This window comes from Opisthocomus hoazin, chromosome 1 (assembly GCF_030867145.1).
Source record: "Opisthocomus hoazin isolate bOpiHoa1 chromosome 1, bOpiHoa1.hap1, whole genome shotgun sequence".
Lineage (NCBI taxonomy): Eukaryota > Metazoa > Chordata > Aves > Opisthocomiformes > Opisthocomidae > Opisthocomus > Opisthocomus hoazin.
This window is the reverse complement of record NC_134414.1, coordinates 123816073-123838457: the sequence shown is the minus strand read 5'-3', so window position 1 is coordinate 123838457 and position 22385 is coordinate 123816073. Positions and strand designations below refer to the sequence as shown.

General features: G+C 40.0%; 1 protein-coding gene across 8 annotated transcripts in view; it reads right to left on the bottom strand.

Moving 5' to 3' along the window:
• Nucleotides 1–21863, bottom strand: part of DCAF6 (DDB1 and CUL4 associated factor 6) — a 93738-nt gene extending 71875 nt beyond the window's left edge. For all 8 annotated transcript variants that reach the window (XM_075434724.1, XM_075434738.1, XM_075434731.1 and 5 more), the window contains exons 1-2: nt 21599–21863; nt 5460–5521 (exon numbers count right to left, since the gene is read on the bottom strand). In XM_075434724.1, the coding sequence (XP_075290839.1) occupies nt 5460–5521; nt 21599–21692 (156 nt within the window). In that variant the 5' untranslated portion in view covers nt 21693–21863. The remainder of the gene's footprint in view (nt 1–5459; nt 5522–21598) is intronic.
• Between the last annotated feature and the right edge of the window lie 522 nt (nt 21864–22385).

Sequence of the window (22385 nt, the reverse complement as noted above, 5' to 3'; positions counted from 1 at the left end):
TAAATATATCAATTTTAGATACTATTTTAACCACAAGCTTAGTTGGGGTCTTTAATTAGGCAAAACTGCAAGATCAGAATGAGCTGTTTCAGATGGATCATATGGGTAAACACTTGACACATTCATTGAGGAGCTTTAAACCAACTTTTGCTGCTTTAAAAGAAAAAAAAAATCTTTCTGTTACAACAGATGTGCCTATGGCAGAGTCAGCTCAATGCTCAGCAGCAGTGAAACAATGTTAGGAAACATTAGGAAATGCAGAGAAAAGCAAACATCATTCTGTCAGGGTATACACCCATGCAGGGCAAATCTGCGTCTTCCACACTATGCAATTTTGATTCATGATTCCAGTCTCATATTCTCCATTTCTATTATTCCCCATTGGAAAAGAGAAATGATGAAAAAGAACGACTAGGGTGATCTAGGTACCTAATATTTTTTATTGCAAGAAGAAATTAAGTTGTAGTGCTCTGTGGAGGGGAGGAGATATGACAGAAGCTTATGAAAACATGAATGACATGGAAAAAGAAAGAAATAAATTTTTGTGGATCTTTACAGTATAGGAAATGGAGGGCCTTTGATGAAACCAGCACGTGACACAGCATTTTATTAAAACTGGAATTCATTGTCATGAAACTTCCTAAACACTGGTAGTGGAAGAATACACATATTGATCAATAAAAAACGATCAGAAACAAAGATGCTACTTTCACCTCCACCTGTGCATTAAAGTCTGATACGTTGTCTCGCATAACCTTGAAGTACTGTCTGCTTGCCCTGTCTCAACTTTCCTCAAAAGTCAGTACTGGCCAAGTCAGCCTTGATTGCTATGACCTCGCATCACTACTCTTATGATTTTATAACCCTGGCTGTCAATCACCAACAACCATGCATTCAGCTAGCCCCCAGAACCATCTATCATTGAAGCAACCTGTCCTGACAACAACTGTACTTTAAAAATGTTGTCAAACATAGTAAGTACTATAGCTAGGGCAAACACAAAACCCAAGAATGTTCACTTTCATCTACATTTCCTCTCAGGCAGAAAAACATTATCATTGTCCTAAAGAAATCAAAATGCTAATGCAAGGATACAAGAACAGAAACAGGAATAACACACTGAAAAAACAAGGAAGCTGCCAAAAGATTAAAAAACATGAATGTGAGAAAGAAGAGCTAGCACATAAAATAAACAAATTGACGGGAGTGTGAATGTGTGTCCAAAATCAAAATCTGAAGGACAGGAAAGCAGAGAAAACTTCAAAGATGCAAAGGAGAGACATGATTATCTAAATTGTAGTGTCACCACCTACAAAAGACATCAATCATTCTCCTTCTAAATTACAATTGCATTGCACTGATTGATCCAGGGTTGAGCAATTTCAACACACCCTACCCAGGCCAAAGTTGGTTCATAAAAAATCCTGAAGTGAGATGTGTGTTAGAGGTCTATAACTAAACAGGATTTTTATTCTGTACCAGATCACCTTCTCAAAATTAGTGTCAAAAAATAAGTCAAAAAATAAAAAAGTCTTTCAGTGGAATAAGTGTGATTTTTTTTTTTCCTTCAGTAAGTGATCAGTCAATACACTACATTTCTCAGTGTTCAGTACAACCTATTGACAAACAGTGAATAACCCCAATAAATATGCATATGGATCACTAAAACCAGATGCTCGATAAGAGCAGATGAAAGAAAGTTTTCATGTGTCATTCCATGGCAGCAAACCCACTATTAAAATACACTGTAAAATGAAGATTAGCTAGAAAACTGGTTTGTATTTCAAAACTGTGTGTAAAAGCCACACATCTCCTATCTTTACAGCCACTCAACACCCAACTAAAAGCATTATGTAACAGTTACTACACTGAGGGTTCGAAATTCTTGGAAAAAGGTGTTAGAGCCGAAAGAAAGGCTGTATCAAACACAAACGCCAGACAATTAGTAACAAGATGAGAAAAGTCAAAGGGTGCATAATTAACTTTTTTCTATTAAGTATTCCACATTATCAACTGTATCTAATTTTATTTGCCACTCAACTCGCTTTGAAAGGTAGCAGCAACCACTTTTGATTCATTAATCAAATAGTTAAAAAAAAAAATCTATCTCTGTTTTCCTCAAATACAATGCAGGAGGCAGTACAGCCAATCCTTAAAAAAATAAAAAAGCAACCTCCTTACTTTTATGCATGTAACAGTAGAATTAACTCTTTTGTGAACATGGTAGATTAACAGAATATAGGAAACGGAAAAGAAACAAAACTCACTGCAGATATCCAGAATATCAGAAGGATCTCCCAAGCAAGGAAGGGGGTGAAAAAACACACTACTTTTCATTTATGGAGGAAAAGGTAAAAACTGCATGTTCTAATACTACGCTAGCAAACTTCCTATACTAATTTAAGTATAGCTTTGAGGGCTACATCTGAAAATCACTTGCTCACAAGTGCCATCCTGAAGGGGATGCATGCTACACAGGATGCTTGTTTGTAACTGAATTGAATATCCATACATAGAAATGATAAATTATTGCTCCAGGTAATCCTCTTTCCTTTATTTCAAAATATAGTGTTTGCTCATGTCAAAGGTCCATCTACCTATGCATTCTGCAGTTCCACCTTCCTCAGCTTTCACAGGACCAGAACTAGAACAAAGTAAGCGATATTATTACTCCAATTCAATAGGATTTAGAGTTGTTTTCTCCTCTACTTTCCTCACACTTCATCGCTGCTGGTCGAAATTGATTACCTTTCAACATTTCTCCTTTGGGTTTAGCCACTTCATACAGAAAGCATCTCACTTGGCTCTATACATTTCCTCCTCCTCATAAGCTCCCTTTAGAGTTCACATGGAAAATGGCACCTTGTGGCAAACATATGACCTCACTCTGAATTGGACAATGTGAGTCTTGTTGGAAAAGGCATATCAAGCCTTGGAAGGATGGTAAGGTTACACACAGACATCAGTGATTTGGTAGACTAATTCAATTACTTCACATACTACTGCTAGAAAATGTGTCTTCAAACAAAGTGGAAAATTGCACTTTTTCAAAAACAATGATACCTCAACTCCGAGACGAAAATACTCATATATCAAACAAAAAAGTGCTATGGTAATATTACTGCTACAAGTATGTATATACTTGAAGTAATTCATACAGCTATTCCATTCTTCAAAGATATCGTAACAGGGTATGATTATATATACAGTTGTATTTCCCACAGGATCTCTCCTTTGTGTAACATAGATCAAATGGTAGGTTGGACTTTACTTTTATCCTTAATTAGAAAAATAAATTCTTGCCTTAATTACGTTGTCCACCGTGTCCAATTACACAGCATGCTTTATATAGAAAATACAAGTCACAACTTGTTCCACAGAAGAATCCAAATGTTCTTTAAAAATAAAGAAAAAAAAAAAGAAAAATCCCCAACCAACCCCCACCCCCCAACCCTCAAAAAAATCCCAACCACTCTCCCCCCCCAAAAAAAATCCAGAAACACCCTTAATAAGACAACTACAGCATTCATTCCTCACATTTGAAACAAATGCTGCTTCAGCAATTGTGGGGGAAAGAAAAAATACTAATACGATCATTTACCATTGATGGTATAAGCATTTAAATCAGTAAGGGCACTGTAATTTCATTTACTTTTATTTCACAGATTTTTTTTAAAGCAAGTAGTAAGAAATTATACTGAACAATTGTTAGCCATAAAATATTATTCCCTGAAAAAAAAAAACCACACAGTAAATGAGATAATAACTTCTAGTGCCTCATTCTTTAAAGATGGATTCCAAGTTCCAAGCAAATTTAATTTCTAAACACATTTTTCAAACTGTAGCAGTATTTTCAGCACCTCCATATAACACTGTAAGTTCAAAATTAAAACATTTTCCATCCAGTAAAACAATAAAGCTAGGCCACATGTTAAAAGGTACTTTAAAAGCTAACAAAATCAGTTAAAAATGAATTTTCAAATACATATCCACCAGGTAGATTCAAGCAACACCAAATTTGCAATTTGTGTCACATGACACACAGGTAGTTAACTAAAATAGAGATCAGTCACTCCATTTTTAACAAGTAGCAAAGAAATACTATTTTCCTGTCCATCCCCTTTTACAGGCAAAAATGACTATAGAAAACAAAGAAAAAAATAATTTAAAATCTCCAACCAACTTCAGGAAAAGAAACTTGAAAAATTTCATCTTACGTATATTTGAGGAGATCAAAAGTTACTATAAAAGAAATTCCAAAGTAAAAATCACTGTTACAATCTTGAATACAAAAACTGATAAATAACTTTCTACACACAGAATCAAAGAATGGTTTGGGTTGGAAAAGACCTTACATTGCCATTCTTTGAACATTTCTTGAAAAAAGAAAAAAAGGGAAATTAGTGCCTTTTTTTTTTTTGTCAACACCATCTGTATCAGAACATTAAACTTACAACGCTAGTCATTACAGCAAAAGTAGCTGACTTTTCATAAACAGCAATTCAAATCCTTGCCTTTCCCAGTCTTCTAGTCTCTTAAAAAATACACACAAGTCAAAATCATACTTCTGATCTCAAGCCAAAAGGCTAGATTTTATTAACACTTTTTCTTTAGAACTTCTACCATGTTAACAACGATTACACTCCTTAATTTAAAGGTAGAAGTGTAAGTAACTCAAGGCAAAAAAATATCTCTACATTTGAAGAGCTTTTGAAATAAACATGTTAAAGTATAAAACTCACATTTACATTTTCACCTTTTATAGTACATCTACTATCCCTTCACTTTTCAGTTATCTCGTACAACAAAGACAATGTTGTAATAACCATGTATTTCTGCTCTATTCATCAACGGTAATGTGGCAACTCTTTGCCCTGTACCTAGTTTAAGTAAAATCCTTTATTTAAAAGAATATGACTTACAATATTTGGATCACTTTCAAAAATTAAGTATTTAAATAATATTCCAAGTTATGTTATTGCCTTTTAGAGAAAGCTTATTTTTGTTTTTATTGTCTCTTTAAATAAGCATGTAGCACTTGATTATTTGCTTTTTAAACTCAGGAGAATAAATCACTCAAAACACTAATACAGCTTTAAGTCAACAAAACATATCAACATAGCACAAAACTACTAAAGATTCCATTTAAAGGTTTAAGATGAGTTCTGACTGAAAAGATAAGCATGTGTTTTCCTGGCATGGGAGATTAATTCATTCACCAGTGGGACACAGTATTAAGGTATAGGAATGGGATTTTGCTTTGCTTCAAAGGTAAAGTGTCATATGTTTAGGAAGAAACAAATACCTATAAAATTCAGCTATAAGTCTCAATAAACAGAGGTTTCCAGCTCAGCTTTAATACCTGGTACTTGCATTTTTAAGTTCAGGGACTATTACCGTGGAAACAAAAATCACAATTTAAAACCTTCTAAGAAACAAAAAAGCAACAAATGACTTACACATCCATCATGCACATTCAAGGTTGCTTCAAGTTTTAATCTTTGGATAAATTCTCTTCTCCCTGTGAAGAAAAATACTAATTACATACTCTTTTAAAACATTAACACTGGAGAAGTCATTAAGACCCTGGGAACCAGCACTAACTGGTAAAACCCTAAACAATAAAGAACCAGAATCACAGAATGGTAGGGGTTGGAAGGGACCTCTGTGGGTCATCTAGTCCAACCCCCCTGCCGAAGCAGGGTCACCTACAGCAGGCTGCACAGGACCTTGTCCAGGAGGGTCTTGAATATCTCCAGAGAAGGAGACTCCACAACCTCCCTGGGCAGCCTGTTCCAGTGCTCCGTCACCCTCGGAGTGAAGAAGTTCTTCCTCATGTTCAGACGGAACTTCCTATGCTTCAGTTTGTGCCCATTGCCCCTTGTCCTGTCACTGGGCACCACTGAAAAGAGTCTGGCCCCATCCTCCTGACACCCATCCTTGAGATATTTATAAACATTTATTAGGTCCCCTCTCAGCCTTCTCTTCTTCAGGCTGAACAAGCCCAGCTCCCTCAGCCTCTCCTCGCAGGAGAGATGCTCCAGTGCCCTCACCATCCTCGTCGCCCTCCTCTGGACTCTCTCCAATAGCTCCTCATCCTTCTTGAAGTGGGGAGCCCAGAACTGGACACAGTACTCCAGATGAGGCCTCACCCGGGCAGAGTAGAGGGGGAGGAGAACCTCCCTCGACCTGCTGGCCACACTCCTCCTAATGCATCCCAGGATCCCATTAGGTTTCTTGGCAGCCAGGGCATACTGCTGGCTCATGGTTAACCTGTCGTCCACCAGGACACCCAGGTCTGATAAATATAAATCTTGAAACAATTAATGTGGTTCTCATTTTACAAAAGCTAAGAAAAGCATCACATTTGCTAGCTCTTCCACCACTGCAGAAATGGCAAAATTAACATTTCACAAGTTCACAGGCTGATGTTCTAAAACTAATAGCTACAAAGCAGAAAATCACCCTGTGGTTATTTGGTTAACTTAGCTGAAAGACAGCATGTATAATGTAGTTCAAGAAGTATGACCTTTTGTATAGCAAGATAAAGAAGTATGTGTTTAGGTCTCAAAGAGAAAGTAAAACATGGTCTCGTAATTTCAGCAAAGAACTGGAAGTTGATCTTCCAAGCATTATCTACAACTCTATGTCTCCTCTCAAACTAGGGAAAACCCAACTTCAATTTTGTTATTAACGTTGCATTTTGCAAAGTAATATTGAAATCCAGTACCATTCCATTTGATATATACTTAAGGGATAAAACACGGAGGGAACTTTTGGAAAGGTGTCATGAAAGGAAGAGATGAAGGAGAAAGAAGAAAGCTATAAATGCATATTGAGTAAGGAAAGGGCCCAGGAACTTTATGTCCTTATTCCCTACATACAAGCTGAATTACCACTACACTTAAAACCACTATTGTACAACACACACAAAGAGGGAAAAACAAAGCGTAATTAAAACAATGTGGTCTCTTGCTGAATTAGATGTTTAAACAAATAGCTCCAACTTTCATTTAATTTAAAGTGCCCGATTCTATGAACACATAAGAGGTTATAATGAACTTAATAATGCCCAGAAAGCACTTTCAGAAAAGACAAATACTGATAAACCTAATCTTTTTATTTAAATCCTAAAAGCACTTAAAGTCAAGGACCATTATCTTCTTTGTCATGTGTTTGTACAAATTTCAGAACAAAAGTCCATGTAAGACTATTAGACTGTAGGCATATGTTAGGCTGCACTCTTTTCAAATATGAAACCTTTCGAATTCACTCAAAATTAACCTTTCCGCCTTCCCTCGAGGAAACTATAGAGTCAGGGAGAGTACTGCAACAGAACCCTCTCCACATCTGAAAACCCTACATTTCTGAACTTTTGGTTCAGCTCAAGGCAGAATAATTTCAGAGCCCAGTGTTGCCTCTGGCACTGTAGTACAAATGTGGAAAATTCATCTATCCTCTCTCCACTTGTTTCCTCTTAATACTTCTTGTTTGTCCCACATACTCTCCAGTACCGAAAAAGAACACCTGATATCCATACCTGGTCTCTCACAACGACAGACTGCCACAGCACAACCAGCTGGCTGAGAAGCAGGCACTGACCATCCCTGCCACACTCCCTCAAGGACCAGGAAACCCTTCGAGCAGTACCAGCTCCCGCAAGTACATCTGCTCCTCATTCAATGTACATAGAGCTTTCCCACCATGAAAAGCAGTGTTTTGGTGCCTAGTTTTTGTTGGAACTAGAAGTCACCTCCAAAATTCGCAATCACACATAACGCAGCTCCAGTACCAGATTAGATGAAGATCATTATTTGGCAAAATATCTTTTCTTTTTTAAGAGGAGGTACTGACTAGGTGAAATGGTTATGGATGGCTTGCTTTTAAAGCACACCTAAGCTAGCTTTAAAAAGATAAAAACCATGCTCTCTTACGCCCCATTTTATAGACACTGAAATTGTGACATCTCAGAAGTGCTACGATTTCCATTAACCAGGAATAGCCATCATTAGAGAGAGATTCAAATAACAAACTTAATCTTACGCACCATGCACTACTAGCAAGAATGTATGTATTCTTGAATTGGGAATACAGCTACTCAGTTCACTATTCTTTCTTTACCACTGTTCCTTATCCATTTTTTCCCCTAGAGGAACAGACTTTGAACTTCAGTCCTTAATGGTCGCTTTATTGTACTTTTCAGTGAAATCCTATTACATTTTCAAATTACCGAACGTGTCTTTTCAGTAAAGATTCCTATTTTCAGGTTAATTTGATTTCTACAACACTTGCTTCTAAGTAAATGTGAATACTGAGGTGGGAAATATCACCCGCTGTATGCTTCTATATCACTTTGCACAACAGAAACCAAACAATTTGCTTCTAGGGTGCTACTGTAATGCAAAATACAGCACAGTAACAGGTGACCCCCAGTAGGGTAACTTCACTAAGAAAGATATACTCCACAGGCTAACACAAAAACCCAGTGTTTGCCAGTCCCATCACATTTTCACCTGCAGAACAGAAAAGTTTGACAGCAGTCAATAATTCCTGGGCACAGCACTATATCCATATTACACATCTGGAAGTGCGGTGACGTCTGCAGACCAACATGCAGCCACTTGCTGAGAATCCTCTGTACAGAAACACTGAAGGAGATACTATAACTCATTTTTAAAAACAAGCAGAGCAACAGATTTTCCTCCTCGTACAGTCTGGTTTTAATCCAAATCACTTAAATCAGCAAGCAAGAAACAGTAAATATGTTCTAACCACATCTTCAATTACAATTTTTATTTCCCCAAAGAAGTCTGTTGACAAAATTAGATTTGATCTGACTTGTTCGATTAGGATTTTTTGGTCTTAACAAGAACACAGTAGTTTCAATAAATGTTTAACTTGTTTCAGTAAATGTTTAACTTGAGATAGAGACATATGGTGTCTCACATACTTACACTCCCCTATTTATAAAAAAAAAAAAAAAGTTGTTAGGATTGCACATGCAATCCTATGTAATTTGTTATATATGTGATTATTTATCATGTTATCACTATTTATCTATTTATTTGAGGGAGGAATTAAATACAAGCAGAACTGCAACACTCAAAAGTTCCTTTATTCTCTAAAGTCAAAAAGGGGCAAGGGAAAAAAAGAGGTCAAATGTTTTGCCTCCAAAAACCTTCCTATTTGATAAAGTACTAAACACCATAACACAACTGAACAGATTGCTTTTAGTTTATCTTATCATTCAAAACTTGAACCACCAGATGCTGAATGTTTTTTTTTTCCTAAAATAAAAAACAGAACTACTCGAATGAACTGGTCTGAAGAAAATACTGTCCCTGCATTCGCTGTTGTTAAAAGCTGAGTTAAGTCGGTGAATCTGTACATTCTACGTACAGAAGAAGTGCTACTTTGAGTCATTCATAATATAAATCTAAATATGGAAAAGTGGGCAAAAGAGAAACTGCAGCCGCTTCCTTTTAACTTACTTATTCAAAATGTTCTACTGCATACGTCAAAGCAAGCAATGCCTTGCCACTCCCCTCTGGAGACTTGCCTAACTTTGGCATTTGGGCACATACACACAGCTCTAATTTCACTTCAGGAAACAAGGCCAAAATACCACAATGCCCCTCGTATTCCCTGCTCACAGAAGTTATGACACAATTTAGGTCATAATGCTCAGTTTAGGAATTGCTGCTCTGGTGCTTTCTACATGGCTATTTTGGCAGAGGTACACTTACCTCTCTTCTGCAGGAGACTTAAGCAATGCTACTTCAGAATTAATGACAGCAGTGAAGTTCAATGCTTCAAGCATGTAAAACCTTCATATATTTAAAACTGTACCCCAGAATTTCCCATTGAAACAGTACAGATACTTTCATGAAGAAGGTCTAGCTTTAAAGTATATTTGTGTTCTAGAGAAATACAACTAAACTTTGATCCAAAGCGGCACCACCGTGGCACGAGGCATTTAAAGACAACCCTTATTCAGAAAACCAGTAGTAGAGCCTGTTTGTCAAATGAACACTCCTTTATGTCAAATTGGCTCTTTCCAAGGCCAAGTCCCTCAGTGCTAGCTTGCTGTGACATTTGGAATGCCCTAGTTTAAAACTGAAACAGAGCCAGCACCTGTTCCCAATACAGAGCACATGTTATCTTGGACTCTTAAGCACATTTAAAAACTACTCTTGATTTTCCAGGGTAGAGTTTACATATTTCTGAAGTCAATCCATGAAAAGATGGCAAGTCCAGTTCATTTGTATATGGGTTATTTTGCTGGATTGACTAAATCAACCTCTGCACAGTGATCCAGTATAACTTTCGATTGATGTCTCAACACACTGTTTTTCCCCAGCAAATGACTTTGAATGTTCTATGCAGCAGCCAGAATTCTCCATGTACCATACAGTAAACAGGACTATACATAATATGCACTGAATTAACTTTCATCAAGGTATGTTAAAATTCTTGAAGATGAATTAAAATCTTGAAAAACATTTGTTAGCTATGTGGCCTGACAGTGGCCCCATTTTATAGACACTGAAACTGTGATACAGGAAACTGAAACAATTCATCAAAGGAGAGAGTGAATCAGCAGTACTGCCTGAAATCAAATCCATTGGCACGACCCCCAGTCCTTTGATCAACGCCCTGCGTTGTATTTCCTTATTGTTTTGTACTACTGTATAAATGCCAAAAACCGGTAACTCTTGCTATTATCAATGTTTAAAAGATTACCTTTCAAGTTACTATGAAAAACATTATGGTTCAAGTTCAAAACAGATAACCCAAATTCTTCTCTGCGCTTAATGATACATCATCAAGACTGAAGGTCTGAACACTATACAGAAAGCACAAAATATTTTAATTTCTATGAAGACACTTACTTGCCATTTTAATATGTAAGAGCTTTGCTACTAAGCACCCAGCCTCAAACAGCTTGGTGTTAATCAAGCTTGCACTCAAATCCTAAGACGCACTTCAGAATAAGCTGAATGTATTACAAAACACAGAATTTTCACATACTAACACTAAGACAGAAACTACAGAAGATAGGACAATATGTGCTGAATTATAACCCAGCAAGCCTATAATATCACCTGGTGAGTATAACGATACAAAATTTGATCTCAAAAGAAACAGAACGAGAGAAGTAAAAAAATCCAGTTCAGCGATGTTGAGTATTTTAGGGTAATTAATAAGCATTTTGCAAAAGACTTCTGCTTAGGTTTGCTTCTACCGAATCTGCAAGAGTAAGTTACTACAGGTAAGTGCACAGAAAAGACTTGTTCGCACTAGTAGCAATGTCTGTAATTAACTTTCAAACATATTTCAGATTCTAGAAGTATCTGCTCCTGAATACAAGCTTCCATTGGGCTTTATCATTGGTAAGGCTACAAGCATTTGAGCTTTAAATCAATGTGTTTAATTTCTGTTTGATATCTACCATGGTTTACGCTTGAAAGATACTTCATACATAAAATTCAATTATATCAAAATCAATTTAAGGTGTTCTCAGGGGCAAAAACGTGGCATAAAGTACAACTATCTGCCTTAGAGAAGGCATTTTATCTGTGTATTCTACATATTAGCTTTCAAGTGCATGTGCTGTACTGACTAGTACCAAGTGGATTTCATTCACAAGTACACCGTATTCTGACAGCTATCCTGTCCTCACACTGCCCATAGTAAAGTCTTCTATATTGTTCTTGCCACAAATTGCAGCTGAGCAGAAGATGAAATGAGCATGTTTTTCTGATAGGTTTAGAAAACACCACAGTTTTCAGCAATTTTGATATTCATCCAATGCTTTAAAGTAGTCCAATGATCATATACCAACTACTCACTGAGATAAGACACTTGAAATTTTTCTATTGTGCCACAAGTATTTCTAATTTCTACAGAGCAGAGGACAAAAATTAATGTGATAAAACAAAGAGAAGCTGTATCTACATAAAAGACAACTAAAGGCAAAAAGATAACATATACCATACCACCTTACTCTTCTCAACACAAAACTATTTGAAATAACTTAAGTGTGATGAACTGGATTTATGATTAGCCAAACGCAAAAGCATTTTCTGTTTTCTCCACCAGCGCTAAACTACGTCTCCGAAGTCAGCTACCTGGAATTCTAACACAGATACCAACACAAAACTGAACAGTCATCAGATCAAGAAAAATATACTTGAGCCCTGTTTTCTTCTCATCAAAGGAGGCTTCCATTAACTGAAGGCAAAAAGAAATATTATGCATAATGTTGCAAGTTGGAGTAAACAGCATTACTGCACTCTGCACCAGCACAAAATTTAAGACTGGTAGCAGCAGAATCATGATCTTCTATCATCTCCAAGCACTCAGACAAAATGAATACTGGAGCATAGAAAATCACTAGCAGAAAGAAAGAAAAAGTTACTGGAATCTGCTCTTAAGAGAAGCACATTCCTAGTGGGCACATCCTCTTAGGCTGAAGACGTGTGCCTAATACTGCTGCCAGCCCTTCCATTACCTTTACATATCCATCAGAGGCTACTGCTTCTTCAAATCAGCCAGCAGGACTAACCACACAAACATCCCCTAGCTCATTTTGGACAAAGGTTCTGGGGTAAATAAAAGCCTGCTATTTAAAGTTGTTTAAGCTAACTCAATACACATTTAAAAGATTAGGAAGTGATTACATAGCAGCTTAGTAGCATATCTAGAGACATGTCTTGTAGCAAAAAAGCAGAGCCTGCATTTCCCACAAGCCTGTCAAGTGAAACTGAGAATTTGGACAGGGTGGAACTGAATTAAAGCATTTACTATTCTGCATACCTGCCTAATTAAACATACCATTTAATCCCGAGTAGTATGGGAATTATACACTGCCAGATTCGGGGGAAGATGTGAAATAGATAATAGATACACACACCATAACAGATACACAGGCACAAAACCCCATGAGATTACAAGCGGAAACACTTGGAAATTGCCCAGGATTAGAGTTCAAAGATAGATGATGTCAAAAGTTGAGCTGAACTAGAAATCTGAGTCTTGGTAGTAGATGACCATTAAGTAACACTGTGACATAAATTCAATGATCATTGGGGATTTAAAAACAAGTGAAAAAAGCTTACTTTTAAAAATTATGTTGCTTGGTGCATTAAACTGTATGTATTCACCCTATATGACCAAAAAAACCTGTTATTTAACTCAAGAGACTCTTTTTTTCACTGAAGGGAGTCTTCAGGACATAATAGTGTTTCTAAAATAAAAACAAATTAAAAAGGAACCACATTTTTCCTCATTTCCTAGGAAAGGCAAATAGCAGGAACACCCTACAATAGTAATAATAAGAATAAAGCCATGTAAGCTAAATACAGAGGTGGTTTTGGTTTTGTATCATAGTTTTCTATATTGGTGAAGTTTCAGTAGTTCGAGGTTGAACAAACATCACTAACGGTTCAGAACACATTCAGATCACGGGGAAGGGTGGATCCTCATCTTCCTCATGGTATCGACTAAGTAGAGAGCAGCAGCATTATCGATGCATTCAATTTTCTTGAGGAAAACCTGCAAATCCTTGAAGAACAAAATGAGGAAAATAAGGGGATATTAAAATTCATTGATGTGACTCAGATTCCATCACACGACATTCACATTCAATATTTAATGATTCAACACATACTAAAGCATTTGGGACATATCTGAATCAGCAACTCACTAACTCGCAAAGACATAAAAACGCTGAGACTGCCACTTAAATCCGTGAAAAATCCAGCTTTGTTTGAAGGCTGGCATTCTTTATATCTGAGCTGATCTTCTTCCTCACTGCTGGGACAGGACTAGTCTCAAGTGTCAACAAGTTCTTGATACATGATCAGTTATATCCCACTAGACTATTTCAGGGGACGTTCAAGGATAGCAGATCAGGAATCACAAGCAAAAGTCACAAGAACTCATAGTATTGCAGTGCAACAACTTAAAAGTGACTAAACACAGATAGGCTTAATGGTCTATCCTAATGCAGTTAATGGAAGCAATCCAACTGGAAGAAGGCTACAGGAAAAAAAGAAAAGACCTAAAGCGATCGCCCACATCACTGCCTCATCCTGAAATACAAATCCAGTACATGCAGTACACAACTTGTTTTTGTAGCAAGAGACAGCTTTCATGTATCCAAAGCTCATTACTGTAAGATCAAGGTGTAATTTAACTACAAAGCTGTCTGAAACACTCAGTATCAAGACACGGGCAGTTACTTACAAAGCAAATGCATTCTTTCTACAAAGATTGTCTTTAAAAGCATACAATGTAAATTCAGTGAAATGTTGCAATCAAAAATGAGAAGATATTTAAGGTGCACATAAATCTTTACAGTCTCCAGCTGTTTGCATGAGAAGATCAAAACTCCAAAGGATATAAAGCAAACACATTTGCATCCTAAGACTGAATATCATTCAAATAATATAATTATACTTGTAAAGCTTTGGGACCACAACACACTTACATACACTCATACTTCTTGGTAATCATTAACACATATGATTAATGTTCAGTGCACAGACATTACACATAAGGTTAATCCCTTAAAAACAAAAAGTACATCTGCATAATTCAGCCCATGTCAATCAAAGCTGACAAAACTGCAGACAGCTTAACAGGCCCCTTGCATTTCTGAAGGACAGAAAATCAACAATCTGAAACCACTGTACCAATTTTAAATCATTTCCTTCTAGCTCCACTTTGGCTGGATGTATCTGCATGCAATGCCAGAAATCCCCCTTCCATTAATGTTTTTATGCTGTATGTGAAGATACAGCAGCAGCAAAGAAGTTGGTGATTTAGAAAATTGAAATATCAAAACTCAGTAAGTAGGTTCATTGATAACAACATCGGATCTAGACAGCACTATAAAAAAGAAAAAACAAAACCCAAAAAACAAGCTTCAACGAAGTAGACCCACCAAAGAACATAATAATGTGATCTGTAAGGGTCCACAGGTTTTCACAAATTTATGTTAGTACATAAAAACCAGAAGCTGTACTCCTATTAATCCCCAACATCCTAAAAGCTAACATTGGATATCATTGTCTTATTTCAGGACAGGGTGATAGAAGGCACCAAGTAATCCCAGATTCTGTATATCATATGTTTTTTAAAAAAAGAAAATATGCTACAGTGATTGTCAACACTTTATCACTGAGTAGGAGCAAGACGGGACAACATTAAGGAGACAGAAGCAGTAACACAAACCATAACAATTAAACCAAACACACAGGGAAGATGTAACTGAGAAAAGGTCAATGATATTGTTAACTACAAGCAAAGATTCCTGAGACAGTAGCAAAACAAGCTATCAAATTGACATAGTGTCGTGCTACATGGCTGTACCACTTGCAGGTCCAACTGGCTCCTGCACCTCCACTTCCACAGCTCAGCCAGTCTATGAGTGAAATAATCCCAAAGATAACAGAAGGTTGATTAGACTGAAATTAAAACTAAGAACTCAGCACTCAGACACCAGAAATACTCATCTGACCTTAATCCTTTCTCCCAGCTCACATCTCTTTCTGGTATGTACCAAATTATAACCAGACAGTTTTTCTTTGTTGCCTTATCCAGATCATTCTGCTATACTATGTTTTTATTTTCCTTTATCTATTGGGTGCTACATTCTATAAATTATTCTATTTAAATGTTTAAATTGGGTGTCTTTATTATCTCAGTTGATTTACTTGGAACTAGGAAAAAAATTATTAACCTTTATGTGCTAGGATAACCAACTTTTTTTCAAAAAGCTGTTTTATACACACGCATTGTGCCTTTCTATTCCTTGGTACCAATTTAAATGAGATGGTATCAGGGAATTTGTTTTCGACAGTCTCTTCATTAAAGTTCTCCAAATTCAATTTGTTATCAACAGGTCTCGATGACACACTGCTCTTTCAATTGCCCGTCTGCAATTTTTTAAGGACTACAGTTGCTAAGTCTTGCTTTTATTAACAGGGAAAAAAACCCAAATCATACCAAGTTTAAGGCAATATGTGATGACTCTACCCTCTTGTGTTTTTTACAATTAAATAGCAACATTCTTTTTCTGCAATGCTTTTATATGTCTTAAACTTCCATACAACCATCGAAATCCAATGACTACACCAAACTTCCTGCCTGACATATATTCAGATTGAGCAAGTTAAAAATTTTTTATTTTGTTTCAAAGATATATTTTCCTCCAATTCATTCATTACACTGTGAACTTCAATTCTGAATCTGCCTATTTCTATTACTCAGAAAACATCACTAATGAAAAAAAAAAATTGTGAAGTTCAACCGTATCTTTTTAAAATCTTCAGCTACTCTAGCTTCACAAAGCATTTGGTGTGTGCCAGAACTGGTTCTCTGGGCATAACCACAGTGCAGTGGAAAATGCTACACATCTGGAAGCTACACAGTTTACATTAAAACAGTAGTCAATCATTTGTGTCCTTGTAACCAGACAACCAGGTAAATTTATAACAGACGTTTTTCAAGCAGCAGTTAATTTGCTAGACCCGTAGAAGGAAAAACAACATAAAACACCCCTACCAATTCTGGGTTTTAGCTGTGACAGATGAGCGGTTTTAATTCATGCTGGAAAAGCAAATTAATGCCAGAAGTTTAGGACATGAAATGTAACAGTGCACCTGAAAATAACTAAACATCAAAAGCATTATGCAAAGAATTAAAGAAGAAAGGCTGATTAAATACTCTGTGGCTATCTCCAAGTCTGCATAAGCACCAACTGCAAAGCTGATAATTTTAAAGCTGTCTGACCCTTCTTGGTCTGCGTTATTTTCAAAGACTAAGATACCACATGTTGAAATATAGCTGAAGCAAAAATTGGGGAAAAAAACACATCTCCTTCTAGTTGTTTTCCCTAACATACAAGTTTCCATCTCTGCTGGGTTTTGTCTGTTTGTTTGTCCAAGGAGAAGACACAGAAAGAATGTGAGTTTTCAGTATTTTAAGGAATTAACGTTAACTCTAAAACCCCGGGCAATGTATTTTAGGAAGAATTAAATATTCAACAGCAATAGGCAATTCTATCTACATTCAATGAGCCACTACTACTTTTTATAAACTAACAAGCTAATGAATGTAACACAGTCAATATCAATACTAATCAGCTGTCCACACATGCAACAGCTATTCTTGCCTATCCTGTTTTTCAACCCTATCTCTGAACAGGACAGTTAACATACTTCAAAACTGTACTTAGTTTTGGTTTTACTATGATTCATCTCGGTAAAGAGGGGGAACTATTGACTTGATTAGTTTAATAAGTCCTCACATTTCCTACCTACCTAATAATATATTGACAGTTCTATTTTTAGCAGCAGGTGTTGAAACGTTACAAAATTTGACCACAATTTACCTAACTACTGGTTTTCTTACAGTTAATTTATAGACTTCAAACCTTTCCCAAATCTTAAAAAACAGGATAAGAAAAACATAGTATTAAAAAGGTCACAGCCTCACAAAAACATTGCCCTAACATATGAAATAGTCTTTAAAGAGAGGGAGGGAAAGCTCAGGAAAAAACATCAAAACACTATCTCCAGGAAATCTGGCCAGCTTAAAAAACTCATATCACAAGGGAAGATGATGTTCTAAAATAGTACATGAACAGGGATATCAGAGATTAGGGAGAACTGACATTCTGATACTTGCCTCCATTGTATCAAGCACCACAACCTCTGACAATCACTCTGAGCTAAAAAACAGAATCAGTTGCTCTCTGCAAACTATTTTAGTGTAATAGATTTTCTCTGGACAATCTGCTATGCCAGTCAAGGAAAAAAAACAATTAAAAAAAAAAAATCAGGAAAATCTTCAGTCTTCCTCCTGGCTAAACAGAGCCATCCTCAGCAACATCGCAACCCTCCACAGAAAAGCAAATAAATCCATCACACTAAACACTTTAGAGGAATTATGGACTCACTTCTTTCTTGCAAGAAACCCACGCTGCTATTCCTCTAGTCAAATTATTATATGCCATACTTCATCTACATAGAGACCTCTGTTGGGATGCAACAAAACACTTTACCCGCTACCAGAACTGATATGTTCATTAGTCACCTAAATATTGCCACAATGATACACAATCATACAAAATTGCAACAAAGATTTGGGGATTCCTGGGCAAGTATCATGACAGAATAATTACATTAGACAGTTTAAAAGCAGAATTTAAATTAGATACTACAGTTTACTATCAATGTTTTTTCCATGTAAAAGCAGCACGATGTTTTTAACAACTGAAAGTAGTCTGAAACTCAGTTTCCATTCATGATCCAGCAGCAGAATTCCTCCCACTAGCATTAGGCCAAGACGATGCTCAAACCGAATCAAAGAAAAGGGTGTTACTGACAGCCTCCCTGAGGCTTGGCTTTCTCTGGAGACTTCAGATATCAGCACTGTCTGAAATTGAGACTAATTTGCCTACAAATGCTGAAGAAAATGTAGCTTACACACATTGGTAAGACACACATATTCCCTCTATCTTCACAGTGGGAATTCTTCCCAAATGAAAACATCTGGAAGACACATCCCAGGTACGTATATATTGCCCCATCTCCATAAGGCTTTTCTCTGGAACTCTGTCCAGAACTGACTAGGTTTCAGAGCGATTATTTAGAGCTCTTGCAAAAATCAGACAGTGTTTTGCAAGGACATATTCCAGGAGTGACCTATCTGCATGGTAAGGTACAGTATGATGTACAGATCCTTCCTGGAGCAGCTGTTGAAAGCCGAAAGAGGCTATAAATAGAGTGCCACTTGATTGCCAGTTCACATGAAACTAAAACTCAGAGTAAATAGGAAACAGGAGTTAGTTCTCAGATGTCTTCCTTCAATACATAGTTGCCTTCAATATTTCCCATATTTTACACTGTAGCATAACAACACTACAGTTCACTGTGCAGGTATCACTCATACATACACTTCCTTCCAACACATTGTGAACTGTGTTGTTAGTAATGGACTTGCTATGAGGGTTCTCCTTTGATTTGCAGGCTGAAACCGAGCAGCAGATGAAGAGACATATAACCTGTTCTATTTTGTACTGGTATGCATAACTGTTCTGACAAATCTAGGAAAAAAAAAAAAGGCACCCAAACAAAAACCAGAAATGAACAAACAAAAAAAAGGGCAATAAAAGCACACGGGCAATGCCTCGAGTCTCCCAATCCTATTACCGAGTCGAAACGAAATGTTTGACTTGCATTTGTTCTGTGAGACTGCTGAAACAGTGTAAGACAGCATAAATAGGAAGAAACCGTACTTCCCATTCAGACTAGATCAGCAGCGACCAGCAATCAATGTCACCCATCTGACTTCACTGCAATCTCACTGTGTCCAAACAACGAAGCTCCTACACACTGAACCACCAAAGCCTGAAAGAAAAGAGACCCACTAAACCCACTCTACGCTAAACTGCACATAAAAAGGCACAACAGGCCTGCCATCTGGTAAATCTACACACAAGCAATGACACCCAACTAACAGCAAAATTAGTGGGTCTATTAAGGCCATAAATGGCTCTACAATACAAGCACACCACGTACCAACTCCAGAATGTGATTCCAATTCCTTGCAGCAACTTACAGCCTTTCATCAAAGGCAGAAGTCAGTAAGGACAGAGCAACTCTTGCCACCACCAATGCAGATATTACCATCAATTCAGCAGGAAGCTTGCCCCAGGTCCTATTTTCTCAAGGCTATACAGCTACTGAACATGTTCATGGTAAATGAAAAACAGTAAATACGAGACCATAATCTAGTTGCCAGAGGGATTTTGTTTCCAATTAAAGTTATGCACATTTTATTGGAGCAGTGTCCAGTAAAGAAATCTTAAAAATTTTGGGAAGATGATTTCTACTGATCAAATCTTGATACTTCAGCTGTCAGAGACACAATCATGTAAAAGCAAAAAAAAAAAAAAAAAAAGCCTTACGGTGCTTCTTCAAAATCTACACACTACAGTCCTAATTTTAACACTGAGCCTTTCTGCTCCTATTGGAGCAGGGGAAAAAAAAAATCCTTAAGTATCCAGTCAGAAGGATATCCATGTTTGATCACTAAAAGTTAGGACATTCCTCAGCTAAAACTTGGCCAAGCACAGCTGTCAAGACATAACAGAAGTCAAAAGCAGTTATAGACCATTAGTTCTCAAATTTTTTTTAATTTTAGGATCTCAAAATTTTTTTGCGAAGGACTTGGGTGCACACAGGTGCTATACACACATGCACACTCTCTACAACATGTGGAAACCCACTGGGAATAGCCTTACTTTTCTCAATTACCTTTTATGGATTACTGAATGCTCGGAGACCACAGCCAGAAAACTATTTGGTAATGCGATACGGCACCTTAAATTCCACCGGGAAACCAAATGAAAACCAATACCAACCACAGTCAGAAACGCCTGGGAGACAGCAAAAGGCACACTTTTTACAACGCTGTGAATAAGTTCCCTCCCAAGTACTCCACGTTTCGACTCCCAAAGCAGGGATTACTCTGCCACACAAGCACAAAGGAATGTGTTTGCCACCAATAAGCCATCTTCCCTGGAGAGCCACCCCCTCCCCAATCAGACTGTGATCATGATATATGCAACAGACAGCCACACCCCCAAAAACACGTGAATAAATCACATTATTTTTAGTATTTTTTGGGATGGGGGAGAGGCAGAAGGCAGGCAACCCGCGCCATGACCAAGAACGTCAACAGCTCTTCCACAGCCAAGAGACCTCCCCGACGCCTCGTAAACTGAAACCATCCGCTATTTTTAACTCGCGGCACTTAGAAAGTGAAAACAACTAGCTCGGGAAGCGCCCGCGGGGACCCCCGGGGGCTGCGGGGAGCACAACGGAACCCGCCGGCCCCGGACGCCTCCGGCTGCCTCTGCCCAGCGCTCCGCCCGCCGGCCCCGGGGAACACCTCAACGCCCGGGCGATCACCCCCGGCCTCCCTCCGCGTGTCCCGTCAGCAACCCTTAGGGGCTCGGGAAAGCCGGAGCCTGCTCAGCCCCGGGGCGTAAACGGCGGCTCCCGGTCCGCGCCGAGACGCCGCCGCCGCAACTTCCCCGCTGGGCTTCCCTCGCGCAACAGTTCCCTCAGGGAGGGAGGCGGCGGGAGAGGCAGCGGAGGCGGCGCAGGGAGGGAGCCCCCCGCCGCCTCGCCCCCCGGAGGGCGCGGGGGGCCGCCCCCGGCGGGGCACAGCAAACTCGGGAGCCGGCAGGCGGCGGGGCTGCGGGACAGCGCGGCGCCGAGGGGAAGCGGGACACGGCCGGCAGCGCCGCCGCGGAGGGGCAGCCGCCACGCGCGGACCCCCCTTCCCGCCCGGCGCCTGCGCGCGCGTCGCGGGGGGGGGGTAGGGGAAGGGGGACGGGACCCGCGGTCACCTGCCCCCGCCCCGCGCGTGGGGGGGGTGGGGCGGCGCCCGGCCACGGGGGGAGCGTGGGTTGGGAAGGGCGCGCGGCCCCCTCCTCACGGCGGGGTGGGGGTGGGCTAATAACGGCTGCACGGCGCCCGCCTCGCCCGCCCCGGCGCGGCCCCCCCCCCGCCCTTACCCAGGTAGTGCCGCCGCAGCAGGCCGGGCTCCTCCAGCCCCAGGCTTCGCTTCCGCACGTCCCACAGCAGGTGGGGGCAGTGCCCGCGGGACATGGCCCCACGCGGAAGGGGCGCGGGGTGCCGGGCGTTCCGCTGGTTACCGGCCGCCCCGCGCGATCACCATGGAAACCGACCGACCCCCGCGCGCGCGGCGCTCTCACGCCCGCCTCGCGCCGAGGCACCGACTGGGAGCTAGCAGCGAGCGGCGGCGGCGGCGGGGCCGGCGGCGGCTCCGCGCCACGCCCCCGTACATGGCGCCCCGCCCCCGCGGCGCCCCGCCCCCTCCGCACAGGACGGGGCGCAGCGCTCCGAGACTACAGGCGTCGCGCGCGAGCTGGCAGCGGCGCCCCGGGGGACGCCCCCCTCTCGCCCCGCCCCTGATGAGGAGGGCACGTCACGTAGATGGGGATGACGTCAACGCGCCCGACGGCTCTCTAGCCCCAGCGATGAAGCCACGAGGCGGCCATCTTGGGCTTGGGCGTGCAGTAGCGGGCCGGGGTGTCCCGCCCCGGACATCTTGAAAGGGGGCGTGAAGCGGCGCCGGCGGCCATCTCTGAGCCGGGCGCTCATGCCCTCCCTGCAGGCGGCCGGAATGCCTCCTCCGAGCGCTCTGGCGCCAGCTCTCCTCACGAGGCGGGGGCAGGCCGCCTTAACCACTAGCGCCGCGCGAACCCCTCTGCCCCGCCCCGCCTCTTCCAGAGGCCGCCAATCAGCGCGCGGGCAGCGGCGCTCCTCCCCTCCGGCGCG